Below are 18823 nucleotides of genomic sequence, written 5' to 3' on the forward strand. Positions count from 1 at the left end.
GACAAACAGAGAAAATGAAGCTGGGTGTAAGAAGGATAGCAATACCAAGTGCCTATTTCTGCAGATAACTTTTCAAGAAGACGTCAAGGAAATGTGATGAGGATAGCTGTGGTGAGTCTCATCAGTCTTAACTCTATCAATATACATGCCAATCAAACATGTACAGGTCCATAACTACCACTGATGGATCCAGTCGATTTCAGAGGTAACTATTTTACTCCACCACATTTATTTGACGTCTTTAGGTACTAGTTACATTACAGATTACGATTTTACATAAAATACAATGCATTGCTATATAGATTAAACTACCAAATGGTATAAAACGTATTAACTTCATCTCAACCAGCAACATAAAATGCTACTCATGCATTGATGCATCAGTATTTAAAATCTAATAATGTAGCTCAGAGAGGCCATTATTCTGCAGAACAAATACTTTTACGTACTTTAATACTTTAAAGTAACAATCATTCTCATTTTAATAAATGTCTGTTATGTCATGCTTTGCCAGACCTTCCTCCACAGCGCTGCGGAGGAGGGTCTGGCTAGTCCACACAGTATTCCGGGATGGGAGAAAAACATGCTCTGGTTTATTGGCATTTCTTTAAACCAATCACAACCGTCTTGGGCGGCGCTAAGCGAGCAACGGTGCCTCTGCAAAATAGCCACGGGAAGGAACTTGTTTTGGTGGAACATGTGTACGTTCAAAAGTTGTTTTAGTCGTGCAACAGAAAACTCAGATTGGACAGATAGTCTAGCTGTCTCAATTTACCCTGCAGAGATCTGAGGAGCAGTTAACCACAGTCCTTATAAATTGTCCCGTATAAATAACAGTCCCGTATAAAATGCCAACACAAAGGAAGCCCAAGCCAATGGATATCCGGCCTAAATGAGTGAAATCCGGGAGAATTTTCGTCGGCAACGGAGCAATCCCAGAAGTGGAACATCGAGGATATACAGTAGACTTACACAATGGTGATTGAGCCTATGGCCCACTGATGAAAGCCCTTTCATTTGCAGTATTACGAACTTGTGTCTATGGCGACAGTACCGGGACAAATCACAAGCGGCGCACAGTTAGTGACGCATTTTCCATAACCCAGCAGTGGTTGGTCAGCCAGGAAAGGTAGACGGAGGTAACACAAAAGACTCACTCTTCTTAGTGTGCGAAGGTTCAATGTTATTCTCCAGATCCCACCACGCTCGAAGCAGGCACCCCAACTAACCAGTAGGAGGACATTATCTCTCACCGGCTTCCCACCCACTAACATAACCAACTGTGTTTGTTGAAATGCACGAACAAGCTGGTGCTGTACCCAGGTCTCTGCAGTGGTAGGTGAGTGTTTTGCCCCTGCACCACCCGTGGATTTCTGAAGGCAGAAGAGCTAACTGAATTATTGCCAACCGTGTGGACATTTTCCTAAGAAAGTCTGAAAGAGAGAAAAAAACAACTCAATATCAAGCTCACTGTCACAGCCCCTTTGACGCATTTCATTGAGGGGGCACAAACCAGCCATGCCCTAGATAAACGGTACCCTGCACTGCACTGAAAGACTCTTGACAGCAGTCAGGTTTACATAACAGACAGTATACGGGGATGCACATCACTTCCAGCTCCATACGAAGAAAAGAAATACAGCTTGTCTGTTCATCAGTTTAAAAAACACTGAGGATTTTCTCCCTGGGTTTTAAGATGACTCACGGCAACATATTAGGAATCATTTTGTAGAAAAGGTATAGTTTACTTTGCTGGATTTTAACTATCTGGTGAGGGCGATGGTATTGCAATTCATTTCTGCTTGCTTAGTTTCCCAAAGGAGATCAGGTGAGATACAAATGTGAATGTAATACACCTAAAATAGGACATACAAACTTTCAATTTGTAAGATGATCAGGATTGGGAATGGTTTGTAGGTTTAGAATATGCATATTTATTCAACAAAATGCTGGTTCTCTTCTCATAAATACCGTCACGTTCTGACTGCTGGCTAAAGCTGCTTAGTCCTGTGTGTCAAGTAGTAATGAATCAAGTAGGACAGACCACTGCTTGTAACTGGCAGACACAAGAGGAGAATCAGAGAGAGGGCCTAAAATAAGAAAAGAAAATATAAATCATGGAGACCACTGACAGCAGTGAATAAGGGGGGAAACACTGTTTTGGGCTTTTTGCGATGGAGATGGACGAAGGATTCTTAAGTGACACAGAGGTTGCGTGTTCGGAAGGTGCTAACCAAATTTCATTTATCATTACGTCAGTGAAGTCTATAAACAGCATCAGCTGTTTTAGACAGCAAGGGAAAAAATTGTTAACTGTTGGCAAGGTAATGCATAAACCAAAATGCAAAGAATGCACGTTGTTGACTCACTAAAACACCATGGAGAACAAAATTAGACTCTGCAACAGTCGTGATTCACCACCACTTCGAATTAGTGCACAGTTCCCTCCAGCATAGAGCAGAATACAAGACCACTACAGCGACATCTTGATGCTCCCCCCCCTCTTTTGTTTACCTTTTTCTCCTCCCGAGCTGATATTATACAGCCACTCTCATGCAAGCTCTTGGCAATTCACACAGCCATACTATAATTCAAAAAGCATTGTTATTTAACCGAAAGACACACTGTGGGTCTCTGTATCGCAAGGCTTTGTGTAATGATTCAGGAAAACTCTCCAGATGAGAATAAAGATTGCAAAAAATGTATTTATGAACAGCTCTCCAGATAACAATGCTGTGAGTGGGCTTATTTAACTAGCCAAAAGGATGGGAGCAATTATTTTGATCAATATAGTACAATGAATGCCATGTCTATCCCGCAAGTTCCAACTATTACCAGCCTTATCATGGGAGGAAATAGATTTTGCAACCCTCCATCATGCTCTTGGAGATGCCAACCAATTTGCTGTCAAGTCAATAATCTCTTTGGGAGAGATCGAATCTGCAACATTTGTCCAAGTTTGGCTGGTACACACTGCCAAAACACAAAACAAAACAAAACACATTCAGTCATTATACTTCACTCTTTTTTTTTTAAATCCGAGAAAAGTAGGATTAGTTGACATTTGTTTCGTTTTGTTATTGACACTTTTTTACAATGCAGTCTGATTCAAAACAGGTTGGCTGAATACAAATGAAATCTTTTATTCTAGGGATGGCAGCAGCACAATGACCTGAGTAGAGAATAAGTGAAGAGTGTGGATCAACACTCCGTGAAGCACCTTCAGCTTTACAAAGCACCATAAGTGACCTGCCACTCACACAACTTGAGTTGTTCATTCAAGTTGCAAAAGAATGTGGTAACACAGGGGAGGTCGAACCTTTGTGATGAACTCCAATGATTGAGTCATGATTGATTTGTTAGTACTGAGTCAGTGTTTTTCAAAAAGAACTATCTTGATAAAAAAAAGCTTCATTTGTTATACAGAGATCATCCTTAAATTATATGTCAAAGTTACAAACACTAAAGCATGCTCTACAACAAGTGAAATGCATATTTAAATGTATCCATGACTGGCAGCACAACATAATTCAGCATTTGAATTTGACTTTGATTTTACTGTATGTTATCTCCAGTCTTGTATAAAGTACTTGAAAGCAATACTGGAATAAAAGTACAAGTATCTTCCCAAAAAATGACTTTGGTAGAAGTTAAAGTCTCCTTTTAGAATATTACTTGAGTAAAAGTCTTAAAGTATCTGATATTTACTGTACATAAGTATCAAAGTAATTGTCTGATATTAAATGTTAAGTATTAGAAGTAAAAGTAAAAAAAACTTTGATTATGAACTTTATGGCCTAAGGTGTGTAACGTTATCTTCATCACCATTGTCGTCGGGGTGGTCATCTTCTGTTACCATGGCGGCAGAGCCTGCACCAGGTGCTTCCATGACACTATCAGTCATTATGCTTCCTCCTCCTCTTCTTTAGTTTTGGCCTATGTTTTTTTTTTTTTTTTTGCCGCTTGGCAACAAACAGGCATTAGGTCACCAACTGGAATGGAGGGTGCATTCTCTTGGCAATCTAGCAGCAATGATTCACCAAACCTGCTTTTTTCCAGTGTAACAAATATCTTCTGATTTTATTTTGTAGTAAGAAGTAACTAAGATGCTGCGCACTGGCCTCAAAAAGCTCAAAGAGAAAAGAAGCAGCATTCATGCTGAGCACCTACTCACACAGCTAAAGTATACTCCTTCCTCCTCTCTTTCCCTTCTCCTTGTTTCTCTCTCTAGCTGATATCATGTTGCACAGTGTTCCTCTAATGAAAAAAAAACACAAATCCTCGTATACCTCTGATTTATAAACTAAACAAAATAGGCACAGATCACAGAAGTTTGCAGGTTGCATGAAACAATAACAAATGATACAAATCCTCACAACTGCAGTCTGCAGATCAAACTAATTTCAAGACATTTCATAGCTTGACACACACACACACACACACACACACACACAAACACACACAGAACAATTTCAAAGCCCGGGTTGATTTTAAAGCAGAAAAAGCTTCTTTTTTGTCAATGTTTCTGTTGATGTTTGCACCGCTCCAAGTGTTCTGAATGTCAGATGGGCATATTGTCACTTGGCAATGCTAAGAAATGGCAACTCAGCTCTCCCACTGCAAAACCCCGTGGGACTGGAGAGAGAAATAAAAGAGAAAATGTCTCCTCGTTTCTAAGATTTCAGGGGACAGAAATAATATATTTAATAAGGCTCTGTGTGGTTTCTCTAAGCACAAAAAGCCCTTCAGATTCTGCTGCCAGATGCCTTTTGGGATAGGCTAGGAAGAAGAAAAATAGAGAGGAAAATATATACAAAATCCTTGAACTAAATCTTAAACACACATGGACCCTGAAGGCATGTTTCTTAAGTCGACTGTTGGCAGGCTATCATAAAGTCCACCATGGTTATTTAGACAGATTAAATCACTTCTCCTAACAAGCTTGATATTATAGCTACAGGATGCACCTTGCACCTTTCTGGGGCTTCTATCTTCGAAGTTCAATTGTATCGGCCTGTACTTGCACCTGATAATGTCGAGGTTGTAATTTAAGTGTGATTTTGTGGCTCTTCGGGAACTGGAATTAAACTGCCGTCATTACCAGCTTCCTCGCTGTGTACAGAGAGGCTTGGAGCCGACACAGGGTGCATTTCAAATGCCTCTGTGCAATCCCTCAGCCCTTTTGACAGGGACAGATCCCCACAGTACTGTAGCTTTTGGCAGACACTTCTCAACAAAAAGAGGAACTGCTTTGAGTTAAGAATAAAAAGGATATAAAACATATTCAATACGACATATGGAGAGCACTGAAAAACACTTTGGTTTCACAAGCATGGGAAGCTTTACTGTAAAGCAGAAAGGACATGAAGGCTGGGCATGTTGCAGCAGAATAGATGTCAAGAACTCAGAGCAGCTACAGTGATGATGAGATTAGGTGACAGGGGTGCAAGCAGTGCAGCGTGATATAGATTGGATCATCGGCCAGGCAATATCACCCTGGAGACAGAGGAGCTGTAACAGGTTCCTGAGCTTTGACAGCACCAAAGACCACCACGCTCATACATACTAAAGCCTGGATGCATTTAATACACGCCTGCATAAACTTTTCATATCCAAGAGTGATCCCGGCATATCCTGACTGCGTCTTTGTCAAACACGTGCATGCATTTGCATAACTACAGCACATTGCTTGTAAGTGTGAGCTGACTGGATGTCTGAACAGGCAGATGTGCAGTAAATGTATTTAAAAATAAAACTGAGAAGAGAATATTAGTGATTGTCTCAGGAGACAAAAGCCTAAAAACGCCTCTCTCCTGTAAAAATGTGTGCCCTTTTATAAGCAGTCAGCACAATCTCACCATATAGACAACACTGAACAACAACCTAGAATCTGTGAAGGAGATGTCTAAATATAACACCATCTTGCAGGATGAAGCCACTCCTCCTCCAATTCAGACAGACCAGATGAGAGCCACACCAGATGTGTCATATAGGAAGCTGCTTTGCTACAAATTGGATGATTAACAGAGCCGTGCAGCCAGCAGTGAGGCATTTGGCTGTGGTACGCAGCTCAGTGGAGAGTGATTGGCTTTGAGAGCCGAGGGAGCAGATGGGACGGGGACACAGAGCTGGACCAAACAACAGAGGGTGCCTCCATGGTTCTGCATCAAAAAATCACTTCTATCCACGTCTGTACTTAAGAGTGATTCAACACACGCATACACACGTATTGCAAGCGGCTTGTTCTTCATGGCAAGTTATCTCAGCCTTTAGCGCCGCCCCCTTAACATTAATTATGCAGCTCAATGCAGCACTCTGAATCCCCACTGCAGCTCACCCACACTACAATACTCTGCCGCGTTCTCCCACTCTCTCTGTCTCTGTCACACACACACACCACAGTGTTTCTCTTTTTTTCCCTCCATGACTACATTCTCAACTATCCGTGGTCAAAGATAGCATTTTTCTCCATGCATTAACATGTGAATAGAGTGCTGTTGCAAGGACGAAAGATAACACTGTAGCAATTCTTTAATTTTTTTCAATAGATTTTGCAAGATAAGATAAGAACAGATATACTTTACTGTCCCAAAGGGTACATTTTGCCTGGGCAATAGTTCTACACACAGCTGCTATCAATTTAAAACAATAGTCAACAATACGCTACAGTGGTACATTAAAACACAGTAATAAATTACATACAACAAACCATAAAACAATAGCACATAATGCATAAAACTTAATGCAACAGTGCCTTTTTTTGAGTAGTGTCTTAGACGTTGAGTAGTGTTATAGACGTTGATGGTCTCTAAATTTTTACATGTTTTCCAGCAACGTATAACCACAATAATTCAGAACATCTGATACATTTGATATGAATGAATACATTTACAATAATAACAAGTTGGATTACTATATTTGGTTGCAGCGTGACTCACTACAAGCACATAGTAGCAAGCACGCATTTCTTTGCCTTATCGTTTTCAAAGCCCGGTGCTGATTTCTGTGCAAATCAGAAGCAAACAGAGTCTGATGTGCCGAGGCAAACACACTTAACAACTCAAACACCTGTCTGGCAAGGTGTAATTGACTCAACTACTCCTGAACACAGCCAGAGACACAATCAGACCTTGTCAAAGGAAGCAGAGAGAGCGAGAGAGAGAGAGAGAGAGAGAGAGAGAGAGTCCACACTACGCAATGTGAGTCAGCTACATCAGCAAAGTAGAGGGAGAACATACAACGAGGGAAGCTCTCGCGCTTCAGCCGTCCACCCCCCTGGGCAGGCAGTGGGAAGGAAATGTAGCAACTGTTTATGGAAGCAGAAACAAGCTTCTCCTTCGTTTCCTAGAGCTTTCACATGATTAAGATTCATTTCACATCTGCATGCATGTGTTTGTGTGCTTGCATGTGTAGTGTGTTTGTGTGTGTGAGAGTATAGCTAGCGGACCAAAAGCTAGTGGACCAAAAGCTGTAAAATTAATCCAACTTAAGTGTGAGGTTACCCTGTGTGAATCATTCATGCATAATATGCACTGCCTTACTTTAAACTGAATAAGGGGATTTTTTTAAGGTGAGAAGCCACATCAGATGGAGGTCTTAGCAGTTATTCATGGGATCATTATTTGTTATTCGCCACACAGGGCATCATCAACAAAATGTCAAACCAAAGGCAAACAAACGCCAGCTATTTATGGGTACATGTTGTTTGTCTCCCTTTTGTTGCCATTTCAATAAGCTCAATAAAGTGTCTGTCTATGTTTGCAAAGATGCTACCTTTTGGAACAAAAGCAAACAGCGAGGCAGATGTTCCTAATGAGGAAAGCATGGCCAGGGAATACGGGATCATTCAGCTGGTATTGGGTGAAGTGAACGTGTTATATGCTTACATAATCCAGGGAGAGCGCGAATCGGCTACTCCCTCTCTCTACATGACAATGCGCTGGCAGGCGCAGGTCGGCTGTTTTTGTCATGAACACCGTGTTTCCATCACTCCTTAAAATAAAATCTGTGCATCTTGAGATGTCCAGAATACACGACGGCGGGTCAACAGCTCTTTGTGAGGTTGCTGTTCATCAGCAGGCAGTCTTGCGTGCCGTGCAGCTCTGCTGCTGCAGGGGTCTTTTCAGTGCATGGAACCGGATGGTGAGCAGAGAACACAGCGGGGGCTGGGCACTGCAATGTACTGCAGTGCTCGTGGCTCTGCTATGCACACCCACTCTCTTCCATTCTTGCTCTGCCTCTGACAATCTCTCAATCTCGCGCTCCAGCTCTCGCCCATAATTGTATCGTTTGTCATACATTCCCCACTTCACTTTCTTCTCATTGCTTTTGTTCTTTTCAAGCCCATTTTACTCCACACTATTAACGCTGTCTGTAACCCATGTGTCCAACACCGTCTCTTATATTCTTCGTTTAAACTACCCTGCCCTCTGTCACTCACATGCACATTGACATGCACACTTAGAAACACATTTGCACAAATACATAAAACAACATCCTGTAACCTTTTCCTGGAGAGTATGATACAGTGCTCTTTTCCCTTATGGAGAAGCCATACACACTGTCCTTCTGCAACTTCACTGCATTCATCACGGTGTCAGTCTAGTATCCCCAAGAGGGTCTGCTCACCTTAAACATGTGCCCCGTTTCATCTGCACAACAACCTAGGTGTAACACTCTTTCTGCTCTTTTGGTGAGTTTTCACAGTATCTCTTCTCATCCTGATATAGGATTTGGGGATTGTTGCTAACTAAAGTATGTCACAGTGACAGCCGTTGTTGCTCCGCTATGATGCCTACACCATCAATTACAGGGGCACACTAAACGTCCGTGTTGCACAGGCCCAGCAGCTGCTCCCTTTTTCCTAAACCCCACATATCTTAGAAAGTTACAGTACATAACTTATATACATACATAAGAATAGACAAAAGACAAACCTTGAAAGGCAACTTGATTATCCCACCAGCAATCCTTCATTCAGTATACGCTGGGGTTAATTTTTGCACATGGCCAGGAGTGTTTATGTTGTGATGCTGAAAACCCAGGAAACAGGAGGCAGGTCTGTGTGTTTAAACTAGCCACTCTATCTGATCAGAAGTGGTTAAATCTCCTTCATCTCTGACACTTGCTTCTATCTTAAGGAGAGATATTGGCTCTTTCTTAGGAACAATGGGGGTTCTCATTCCTGTTTGCCATTAAAGAGCACAGGCTTCTAATCATTGCTATCCGAATGAGTTTCTCAGTATGCTTGCAGCATCCTGCAGAGACACTTCCCTGCTCGCTCTCAACCATGATATGAAACAAAGTCTGGTGTGACAGCAGGTGTCAAAAAAAATACGGGCTGCAGCCATCACGTTTTCCATTACTTTTTTTAATGATTTAACATAATACCGCTGTCTTTTAGCACTTCCTCAGTTGTTTTAAAATTAATTTCTGGGAAACATAATGACTTACTGGCCACTGTGAGCCAGTGTTGTAGTACTCGCGATCAGTTTTTGGTCTCGAGAACACTTTTTGAAGGTCTCATCTCTGACTCGACCACATTTTTACTCGGTCTTGTGTCGGTCTCAGATAAAGATTATACTCTGGATTATATTTCAAGACTGTTCAAGACCACAACTGCCCTTTTGATTATTTTATCAATGCGTTTCTCATTATACCCTTATGGCAATAAAAGAGGTGAATTCATTCATTTGTTTTCTGTGGGTGTTTTTTTTTTTTTTTTTATGGGAATGTGAATCTTTCAGATCAATTTGAGGAGTGCCTATGATTAGCATTTTCCACATTTTATCGTGTCATGCAGTATGGGACTCACACTGGTCTGGTCTGGTCTGGTCTGGTCTGGTCTGGTCTGGTCTTGGTCTTGGCCTCAACCCCTCAACGTCTTGGTCTTGTCTCAGTCTCGATACACTCTGGTCTTGGTGATGACTTGGTTTTGACTGTCTTGGTTTAGGTGGTCTGGACTACAACACTGCTATCAGCAGTCATGTATATGTATATATGTGTATCTAATGTCTGCTTCTTTTAATAATATCATCCTTTTGATTTTGTGTTATGACCTAAACAGATCAATGTAATAAGCAGGTTTCAAACCTGAGTGATTGTTGCTGATGTAGACAATTTCATCCTACAGTTTGATAACATATATATATATATATAATATTTCTTTTATTTGTCAAGTACATTTACACAATTGAGAAATGTATCCTCTGCATTTAACCCATCCCAACTAATTGGGAGCAGCAGTGGGCAGCCAGTCATGTGTCACTCTAAGCTTTGCAGTGAAAAGGAAGGTAGAACAAAATCACAGCACTACCTCTCCCACCTGGACTATACAGTGATAATACAGGTAAACAAGGACAGGAAGGACAGGTTTTTCGTTTTTTAAAGGAAACATTTCAGCACCTCTGTAAATACATAGTTCTCTTTAAGATTGACTGTGTTCTAGAAAAGGAGAGCTGCATGAATAATGAAAAGTGTTTTCAACTGAAAAGGCATACGAAGAGATGAGCACAGCCAACTGCTGTATCAAAAAGCCAGACAATTGATCAGGTCATCTAAATACACACTGATAGAAGAATTAGCTTTGTTTTAAACTATCATCCAACCCTCAATACTAAAAGGTCTTTGCTCTGGGCTCTGTCCATGGTGCTGAAATTACTTACATTTCCTTCCCAGCCCTCTCCCCGCATATAACTCGGTGTTGAATAATTTAAACATCATTTAAAACCAGTAGCTAGGATCAGTGAGCCCTGTCAGGTTCATGATTGTCTTGCACTTTTATCGACTATCTAAGGGTGAAAGGCATTAGCCTTACATCTGGGTAAAATAAAAACACCAGTACATACTGTACTCTTCATCCTCTCTAACAACGCTTTTCAGCGTGCCCACACAAAATACACTAAGTCCATCCATTATTTCCTCCCATTCTGCAGCAGGCCAGTGCTCACAGACATTTTCTACAGAGAAAACACACACTGCCCACTGCTGGGCAGTGTCATATCTTCATTCCCAAATAATGAAGGTCAGACATCCCAAAAAAGACAATGGGGTGTAATAAATAAACTGTAAAAGTGATTAAAGAAAGCTGATAATGAATGCATACTAAAAATGTGTTAGTATGGGTGATTCATACTAACACATTTTTACTGTAATCCAACCAACTTCACTTTCCTTAATTTGAGTTTATAAAAATACTGATGAACCATATGTTCTGTGTATAAATACTCCAGCTAATGTAGACAGACTATATATCAGCTTCTTTGGTACACTGTAGTCTAGCCTAGTTTACCCAATCAGAGAGCCTACTTTTGCTGCAGGCTCAGACTGAAGGAAGTCCCAGAACACCGGATAAACAAAACAAAAACTCATCACCAGGCTCAACACTATCAGAGACAATTCAATCTTATCTAAGCAACCCCAATGATACCCATAATACATAATGAGTGCACGACAAAACTCAAATGGGCTGCAGCAGCCTCTTTGGCACACTGAGCTTATCGGTGTGCACTGAATTTACAGTATAAGGGACTAAACTTTACTCTTATCCCATCCATAGAAGACAAATAAGTTAACGGTCGGTTTTTAGAAAGATTGTAGCTGGTTTGAATCATTCTGCCTCACACTGGCTGGATGCTGAGGCAGCTCCGCTCAGGGATGTAATGGGATACTGCAGCACTAGAGAACCGTGTGCACAGAAACTTGCCTAGAAGCATCAGGGAGTCCCGCACTAACCTTCCCCCTCCCTCACTCTCTGCCTTCTTCCTCTGCTTTTCTGTCAAGTCTTTATAATGTACAAAAAAAATCATTAAAGTATTCTGTATATATCTAAATGTAATTACACATGAAAGATTGAAAGAGGGCAAACATGCCAGAACATACACTGACAAATAACAACTTCAGAAGTGTAAAAAACCCAGCGTGCCTGTAGTAGAAGGAGAATGTAGCTGATTACCTTTTGTGCAGGTTGCTCTCCTCAGGACACCAAGCTCTTCCCCTTCTCCACAGGCACCGAGACACTTTGAGATAGAGAGAAAAAGAATCAATCTTCTCTTACTTTCTCTTATTTCCAGTTTCAGAATGAATAAGTCAGGAGTCTAACACAGCCCTCTAGACACACCTTTACTCTGTCCTCCTGTAAACTCTGCCACATATACACACACACACACACACATTCAAATGCACCCCAAGACTGGAGTACACAAATTGATAAAGATCTGCTCAGGGGAGGGATACAAACTACACACACTGCAGTTTTTTTTTTTCTTCCTCTTGCCCACTCGCTCTGCTTTTTTCCTGCCGTCTTTGCCTGCACTGCCTCCTGATTGGCTAAGCTGCTCTTCAATAACATAAGCTCTCCTCTTTAATTGGAACGGGGCCAGTTGTGTGGTGCACCAGAAACACTCCCGCCCAGCTCATCTCTCTTTTTCTCCCCCTAAGTGCCTGTGGAGAAGAATGCTGAGCTCTGCAATTTCATACGCATCGAGCAAAGAAAAAAAGGAATGGAGGACAGAGGGGGTGGGGGAGTATCTGGGATAGAAAAGAAGTGAGAGTGGGAATGGGACAGAGCATTGGCGGCGGATCAGTGGAACGCAGTGGGACAAGCAGAAGATGCGTGGGAACAAAGAGCAAGGGGCTATTAGGTGGGGTGAGGGTAGATTTGGATGTACCGTCCACCAACCGCAGCATGCTGGGGTGGGACAGCAGGTCACATGAAGGGAGATTTCCCTGCACTCACTGCAGCGCGAAGGTGGCTCTGCTGCAGTATGGAGTCTAATTGCCAGGCAAGAAGGGGGATGGGAAGGGAGGAGGAGGAGGAGAGGGGGGTTGGTTGCAGTGATGCCGAAGTACAGTCTTCCAGCCAGCCATGGATATATAGGGGAAATGGGCAGGCAGCCGCAGCGTACAGCGGCTAATGCCTTTTACCTTATGAATTATTGAAGGTGCCCCAAAGGAGAGTGGGAGGGTCACAGACAGCAAACTACTGAGCCCGTTTAGACAGTCTCACTGCTTACTGAGGTTTATGATAATTACTCATTCCTGAAGTAAATGTGGTCAAATTATGAAATGGAGCCCCTTTTAAGTTAGATTATTTGATCCAACTAATGAAATGGACTGCTTTGAATGGAGATTGTGTAGTTTTAGCTCTCCGCTTCCCATCCTGAAGAAAATGAATGTGTGGAATTGACTTTGTGGTGTCAGGTTCTCTGCCACTCTTTCTTTGACTCACATCTGGTACCTCCAATGTGTCCCAGCTGCTTTGGAGAACAATACCCAAGTCAATAATGGATCACCCAATACCTCAACCAGAGGCTACAATGAGCACTCTAGAAGTTATATGGAGCCCACAGAGAAATGCAAATACAATGTTTGCTCAATCAACAACATAATTGCCTGATGGATGAATGTGTAAAGAAAGAGATGCTTGATATTTTAGGCTCAATGTCCTGGTGTAAAATACAATGTGACCAGAAGGGACAGGTGAACAAATCCCAGTATCATCTAGATTTATCAACAAATCTAGATTAGTGTGTTTCAGAAGCAGCCCTCGTCTTGTCAAATGGCTGAAAGCTGGTGATTGCAGAAGTGACTGTAGATACAGATATTAGATGATAAGAAAAAAATGTGTCATCTACTGTAGTTGCAGAAGTTCATGAAAGTTTGGTTGATTTTGATGTGGAAAAAAGAAAATTTATTTTTAAGTTATCTATACATTTTTTTCCCAATGAAAATAGTGGCCACATACTGTGGGAATGATACAGAATAAGTACATACAATTATAATTACAATAAACTTTTCTATCAATCATCTGCGCTTGTTTTCCTTCATCACTGTGGTCTCTGCTCTCTCAGGGAGGCTGTAGACTGTGATGGAGATGTCTGTGTGTTTGAAGACCTGTTCCAGTATCTCTGACACTTTGCTCCACTGCAGTCGATCCAGGCCACAACCAATACTGTCAGTAAGAGAGAGGCAAAACAAAACTTGTCACATTTAAAATGCATTCGTTGAGCAGAAGAATTTCTCTCTTGAAACTGATTTGATTAAGTATCACCAAACAACTGAAAATGATACAAACCGAGGCATTGATATTCTTGTTACTCCGTTGGCTGCACAGTGTGACTTCATGTCCTCCAGGCTCTGTCTCAGGCTGTCATAGGTGGGCTTTTGGCTGGCCTTTTTCTTTGTGATCTGCAATGTAATAACAGGCAAGCAACAATAATAATATGAACTAAAAAAAAAAAAGAATGTTACAATGAGAATTTGCAGGGGAACAATTCTAATTATCTGCTACATATTTACCAGATAGTAGACATAACGCCCGTCTCTTTGTAGTACAGCACATTCTCCTGTCAGCTTTTCTGTTTGGAGATAAAAAAGTATATATATAATAATAATATCCACATCAGAATAGGACACAACACAAACTCCAGGCATAATGTTTTTAAACCCCTTAAGCTGGTAAGCACTGGTGAAGAAGTCATTACAAAAACATGTTACAACCCACAGGGGTTTATTTTAAATTTTAGTGGTGAGCCTCACGTTTCCAAAGAGACCAAATATATCAGGATGGATTTTGGATAAGTGTGTACAAAATGATGCATGAGACATCAAGAATATTTTCATGTCATGGGATGCTGAAGCCATAAAAGCAGCCAACTTCTGTATCAATTAATACAGAATATATGTGATATTGTGTAGAATAAGATGTTTTTACAACTGTAAAACTAGGATTTTTATTAGACTTCTGCTAAACACAAAACCAGATTTCTCGGTTCTGAACAAAATGATCGCCTGGGAATCAATACCCCGAAATAAGACATTTTCACTCTTGATGAATTATTAATAAAAAGGGCTGACTCACTCTGTTCCTTTAACTCCTCTACCCCTTTGAACTCCTTCTTGAACATCACTGCTATGCCTGCCCCCATGCGGCAGTCCTCACTGATGCAGTGGGCCAAAGCCTCATCCTTGGGGCAGGAGAACAGGCTCCCAGTGACATAATTCAGTCTCCCGCTGTCTTCTGCAGCCTAGCCAGGAGGGGGCAGCGTTGTACCGTGTGATGAAGCATAATGACAGAACAAGAAATAAACAACATTAGGGTGAAGGGAAACTATGGCAGAAACACCTTTTTTAGCACACGTGAAACCAAGACAGATACCATTTTTTTCCCTACAAATGTAAGCTTTACCTTAAAGTTGTCAGTGTTGACTGGTTTCTCAATTTCAGACGACATTGACAACAGTGATTGGAACACTTGAGCGGTGAGTTTATTTACTGTGCTCAGTCTTCGGTGGGTTCAACACACATTAAAACAACTGCTAGAAGACTTGTAAGCTAGGTTATCATGCGACAGAAAAAAAACTTCGTATAACTTACAAACACTTGACTGCAGGTGACCGTTTTTAATCCTAAATAAAAGTAGTTTCGGGATGCTCTTTGATAGCTCAGTAGACTAGTCACTCTGAAGCAGGTAGGAAGCAACCTCGACATTTGCCTGTCTTCTCGCGAGAAAACAAGAGACTTTGTGGAGGGGCGGTACCTCCTGAAAAAAATCAAGGTTTCTGTTGAAATTCTGTACTACCTGCATATATTATCACCAGAATCCATGATTTGACTACCTATTTGAACTGAAACCTACTACCAACAATTTTTTTTTGTTAAAAATCGTGAAATTGTCTTTACTAATCCTAATATTTGTCAATAAATGAAATTGTATTGTTCTCAATTCTCAAATTAGTGGATTGTTTATCTCATTGAATACATCAAATGTCTATCAAACAAAACAGGCCGTGTGAAATTGGCATTATTTTTATTTTTTTACAGACACTGCAATCCTTAGTCACCAAACTGAGTATGAAAATGATAGTTATAAATTGTCCCGCCCTAACAGGTATAACTAAATGAATGAGGAAAATGTCAATCAATCACTCTGTACACACCCACACAGTCCTGAGAAGAGGTCTAATCAACTTAAAAACACTTGTCAATGACAGATCACAGTTGTGTAGGGCCTTTAATTATTTTTTAATCACTTTTGTGCTCATTTTATGACAAAACAAAAAAAGAAAATACAGGAAGCACCTTGTGTCTGCAGCATCTGTAAAATACAGACATACTGTATAGACAGACCTACAAGACCATAGCAGCCATAGTTTTACAAGCAAAGTACAGTATTGTTGTGGACATATATCTAATTCTTATAGCATACAGAACAATACCAGGATGACTATGGTGTTGTCTTTTATAACTGCAATAGATACAAAATCACAACATGATTGGTCACACATAAAGGATGTGTGTACAGTATATGACAGATTGATAGTCCATGTTCCAGCCTTAGGAGTCAGAACTGCGCCTTCGCTCATTCATCCAGTCCCCGGGGTTGACGTCCATCTGCAGCATCTTCATCACCCACTTGTCCCTCCGTGCTCCATCAATAAACTCATCGAGCGAGAGCTCCCCTAAGTGACGAGGGACAGTCATTATTTCACTCTACATTTCTCCCTTCCTTTAATTCATTAATTTGATAAGGAGAGGACCATTGTGAAACTGAGTCACACTTTCCCCTTTTAATATACACAAGCAACAACGGACACGTACACACTTTTACATAAACACCCCACAAAGCCATTACAGCAGCCTGACACAGACCTTTTGAATCATTCATGAAGCATTTTGAGCTGTCAGAAAACTGACTGACTGACACTCACCATCTCCATTTTCATCCACCAGCTCAAATATCCGGTCAACCACTTGGTCTGGGGTCAGCAGAAGGCAATCTTTATCCAGCTCCCCATGGCAGGCTTTCTTCAGTCGATAAATAGACTGAGAGTGACAGGAAAGTAAGTTACAACGGCTCTTGCACTGACTACATGCTTTATCTTGAAATATTCTTTAAAAATGTTTTCAAAGCTTTAACAGATCAATATTTGCATATAGTATAATAGTAAATATTACCTCCACAATTTCAAGAAGCTCTGTTTTATCAATGCATCCACTTCCATCTTTATCATACATTTTGAATGTCCATTTAAGCTTATGTTCCAGTTTACCCCTCAGTACCAGGTTCAAGGCCGCCACGTACTCCAGAAAATCAATAGTGTTGTCCTGTGCACATGAAGAGTCAGCATTAAAATGTCATGAAACAAAATGTTTCTTTACTTTGACAGGAAAAAATGTCTGTACTGCAACGTACTTGATACAATATAAAGAGTCTTCCTACTAGAAACAACAATTAAAAGAATATGTAGGGCTCCAAGCAATGATTATATTTTAGTTTATCTGAAGATTATTTTCCCAATTAATTGTTTAGACTACAACCTGCCAGAAAATATCCATCGTGATTTCCCAAGGCCAAAAGTTGACATTTCCAAATTGCAAATTTCAATTGCTTGTTTTGCCTGATATTCAGATTAAGATATTTAGTGTACTTTCATAGAGGACTATGAAAATCAGCAAATATTCACATTTCAGAAGCAGGAAATTGTACATTTATGCCTTCCAACTATCAAAATCGTTCTTCAAAATAAATGAAAATGTTTAATTTTCTGTCGAGTGACTAAGTAATGACCATAGTGTTTTAGCTCTAAACAATCAGCATTAACAGCAATTGTCACAAATGCTTCCAATCAAGAAATATTCAGTATTACTGTGGCAAATGTAGTGTCAATACCAAAATGAAACAAAGGACTACAGTGACCTGTATGTAAGAGGCTCACACTTCCACACAACAGAAGTTTGTACTTACGCCGTTCTTGTCAAAGGCTCGAAACATGTTTTCAATGTAATCTCCGGCCTCCTTGTTATCAGCAACGCCAAAAAATCCCTTGAACTCATGCATAAAGAGAGTTCCACTTGGGCACTCCACAACAAATTTTTTGTACCATTCCTGCAGCTCTGCCACATCGATTTCCTTGTCTGGGTCACTCTCCTCACTTAGGCGCTGACCCATTGTGGAATTTCTTTTTCTCCCTAAAGACTGAAATGATTTCTTACATTACATGAAACTGTTTGAGCTGAGTAACTTTTTTTTAAAGCTTCCCTCTACATTACAGAATCCACAAATTTGAGTCCTCCATTATCGAGCCAATTACTGCGAAAGATAAGCAAAAGATCAAATCGATTGAAATGACATGAAAGTCCATACAAACTGAATTATTATTGGACTCTCTATTGTGGCAAATCCCCTCTGAGAGTCAGACACGGACACAGGGTATTATGGACCACATGATAAGGGATTAGTAATGGATACTTGTCAAAATCAATTAGTGTACAAAAAGATCATGAGAGGATTTTCTTGTAGCCTGGCTTCTACCTATCGTGGAAAGTACATCTGTGTGCTTTGTAGAAACACACTTCCTAATAATACGTTTTTAAGAATGGTATAATGGAATGGTATATGGTATAATGGACATTGTATTACCAATGTAATTAGTATAGGCCTATTGTATGAATAAAGTTTTGCTTTTAGTTTGCATGGTATGACTCAAATGACTTATGTGTGTGTAAAGGTAAAACATGCTAAGGTAAACTCAGGATTAAGGTCCTTATGTCATATGATAATGCAAAATGGGAAGCGTCCTAATTTTACACATCAGTCAGTTTACAATCAGAGGGTCTAATGAAAAGATGCTATTAGTTGCATTATGGGAAATGTAGGATTCAGCATTTCTGGAAGAGCTTGACCCACTTTTAGCTAGTAAAAATCAGGATATCTCATGCACTGATGTTTAGATTTTGACAATTCTTCGTTAATCTGTCTCTGGTGAATCTCCAAACTTTATGGTAGTGGAATAATAAATCGCTGATGTACACCTTTAAGTAA

The 18823-nt window shown here is 40.5% G+C and overlaps 3 protein-coding genes across 8 annotated transcripts in view; all 3 read right to left on the reverse strand.

Moving 5' to 3' along the window:
* The window catches only part of LOC116062041 (synaptotagmin-2-like), a 62395-nt gene extending 50070 nt beyond the window's left edge, over positions 1-12325 (reverse strand). Inside the window, exons 1-3 of one of the 5 annotated variants that reach the window (XM_036008140.1) lie at positions 12119-12324; positions 11954-12017; positions 1409-1433 (exon numbers count right to left, since the gene is read on the reverse strand). The gene's annotated coding sequence lies outside the window, so the exon portion shown is untranslated. Of the gene's footprint in view, positions 1-1408; positions 1434-11953; positions 12018-12118 lie in introns of all 5 variants that reach the window. The other 4 variants (XM_031316502.2, XM_031316499.2, XM_031316505.2 and 1 more) reach the window with 4 other exon arrangements.
* Positions 12326-13663: 1338 nt separating this feature from the next.
* oard1 (O-acyl-ADP-ribose deacylase 1) lies at positions 13664-15522 on the reverse strand. Of its 2 annotated transcripts, none has more exons than XM_031316509.2 (5): positions 15376-15522; positions 14861-15026; positions 14299-14357; positions 14075-14187; positions 13664-13951 (listed from the first exon to the last, which is right to left on the reverse strand). In XM_031316509.2, the coding sequence occupies exons 1-5, from the start codon at positions 15487-15489 to the stop codon at positions 13804-13806; spliced, it is 600 nt and encodes a 199-aa protein (XP_031172369.1). In that variant the 5' UTR covers positions 15490-15522; the 3' UTR covers positions 13664-13803. The 2 variants fall into 2 exon arrangements, with proteins under 2 accessions (XP_031172369.1, XP_031172370.1); XM_031316510.2 differs by having other exon boundaries at positions 15188-15514.
* A 482-nt stretch (positions 15523-16004) lies between these two features.
* guca1b (guanylate cyclase activator 1B) lies at positions 16005-18217 on the reverse strand. The gene is made up of 4 exons (XM_031316511.2): positions 17747-18217; positions 16957-17106; positions 16710-16824; positions 16005-16460 (listed from the first exon to the last, which is right to left on the reverse strand). The coding sequence occupies exons 1-4, from the start codon at positions 17948-17950 to the stop codon at positions 16336-16338; spliced, it is 594 nt and encodes a 197-aa protein (XP_031172371.1). The 5' UTR covers positions 17951-18217; the 3' UTR covers positions 16005-16335.
* Between the last annotated feature and the right edge of the window lie 606 nt (positions 18218-18823).

The sequence above is a fragment of the Sander lucioperca genome, chromosome 12 (assembly GCF_008315115.2).
Source record: "Sander lucioperca isolate FBNREF2018 chromosome 12, SLUC_FBN_1.2, whole genome shotgun sequence".
NCBI classification, from domain to species: domain Eukaryota; kingdom Metazoa; phylum Chordata; class Actinopteri; order Perciformes; family Percidae; genus Sander; species Sander lucioperca.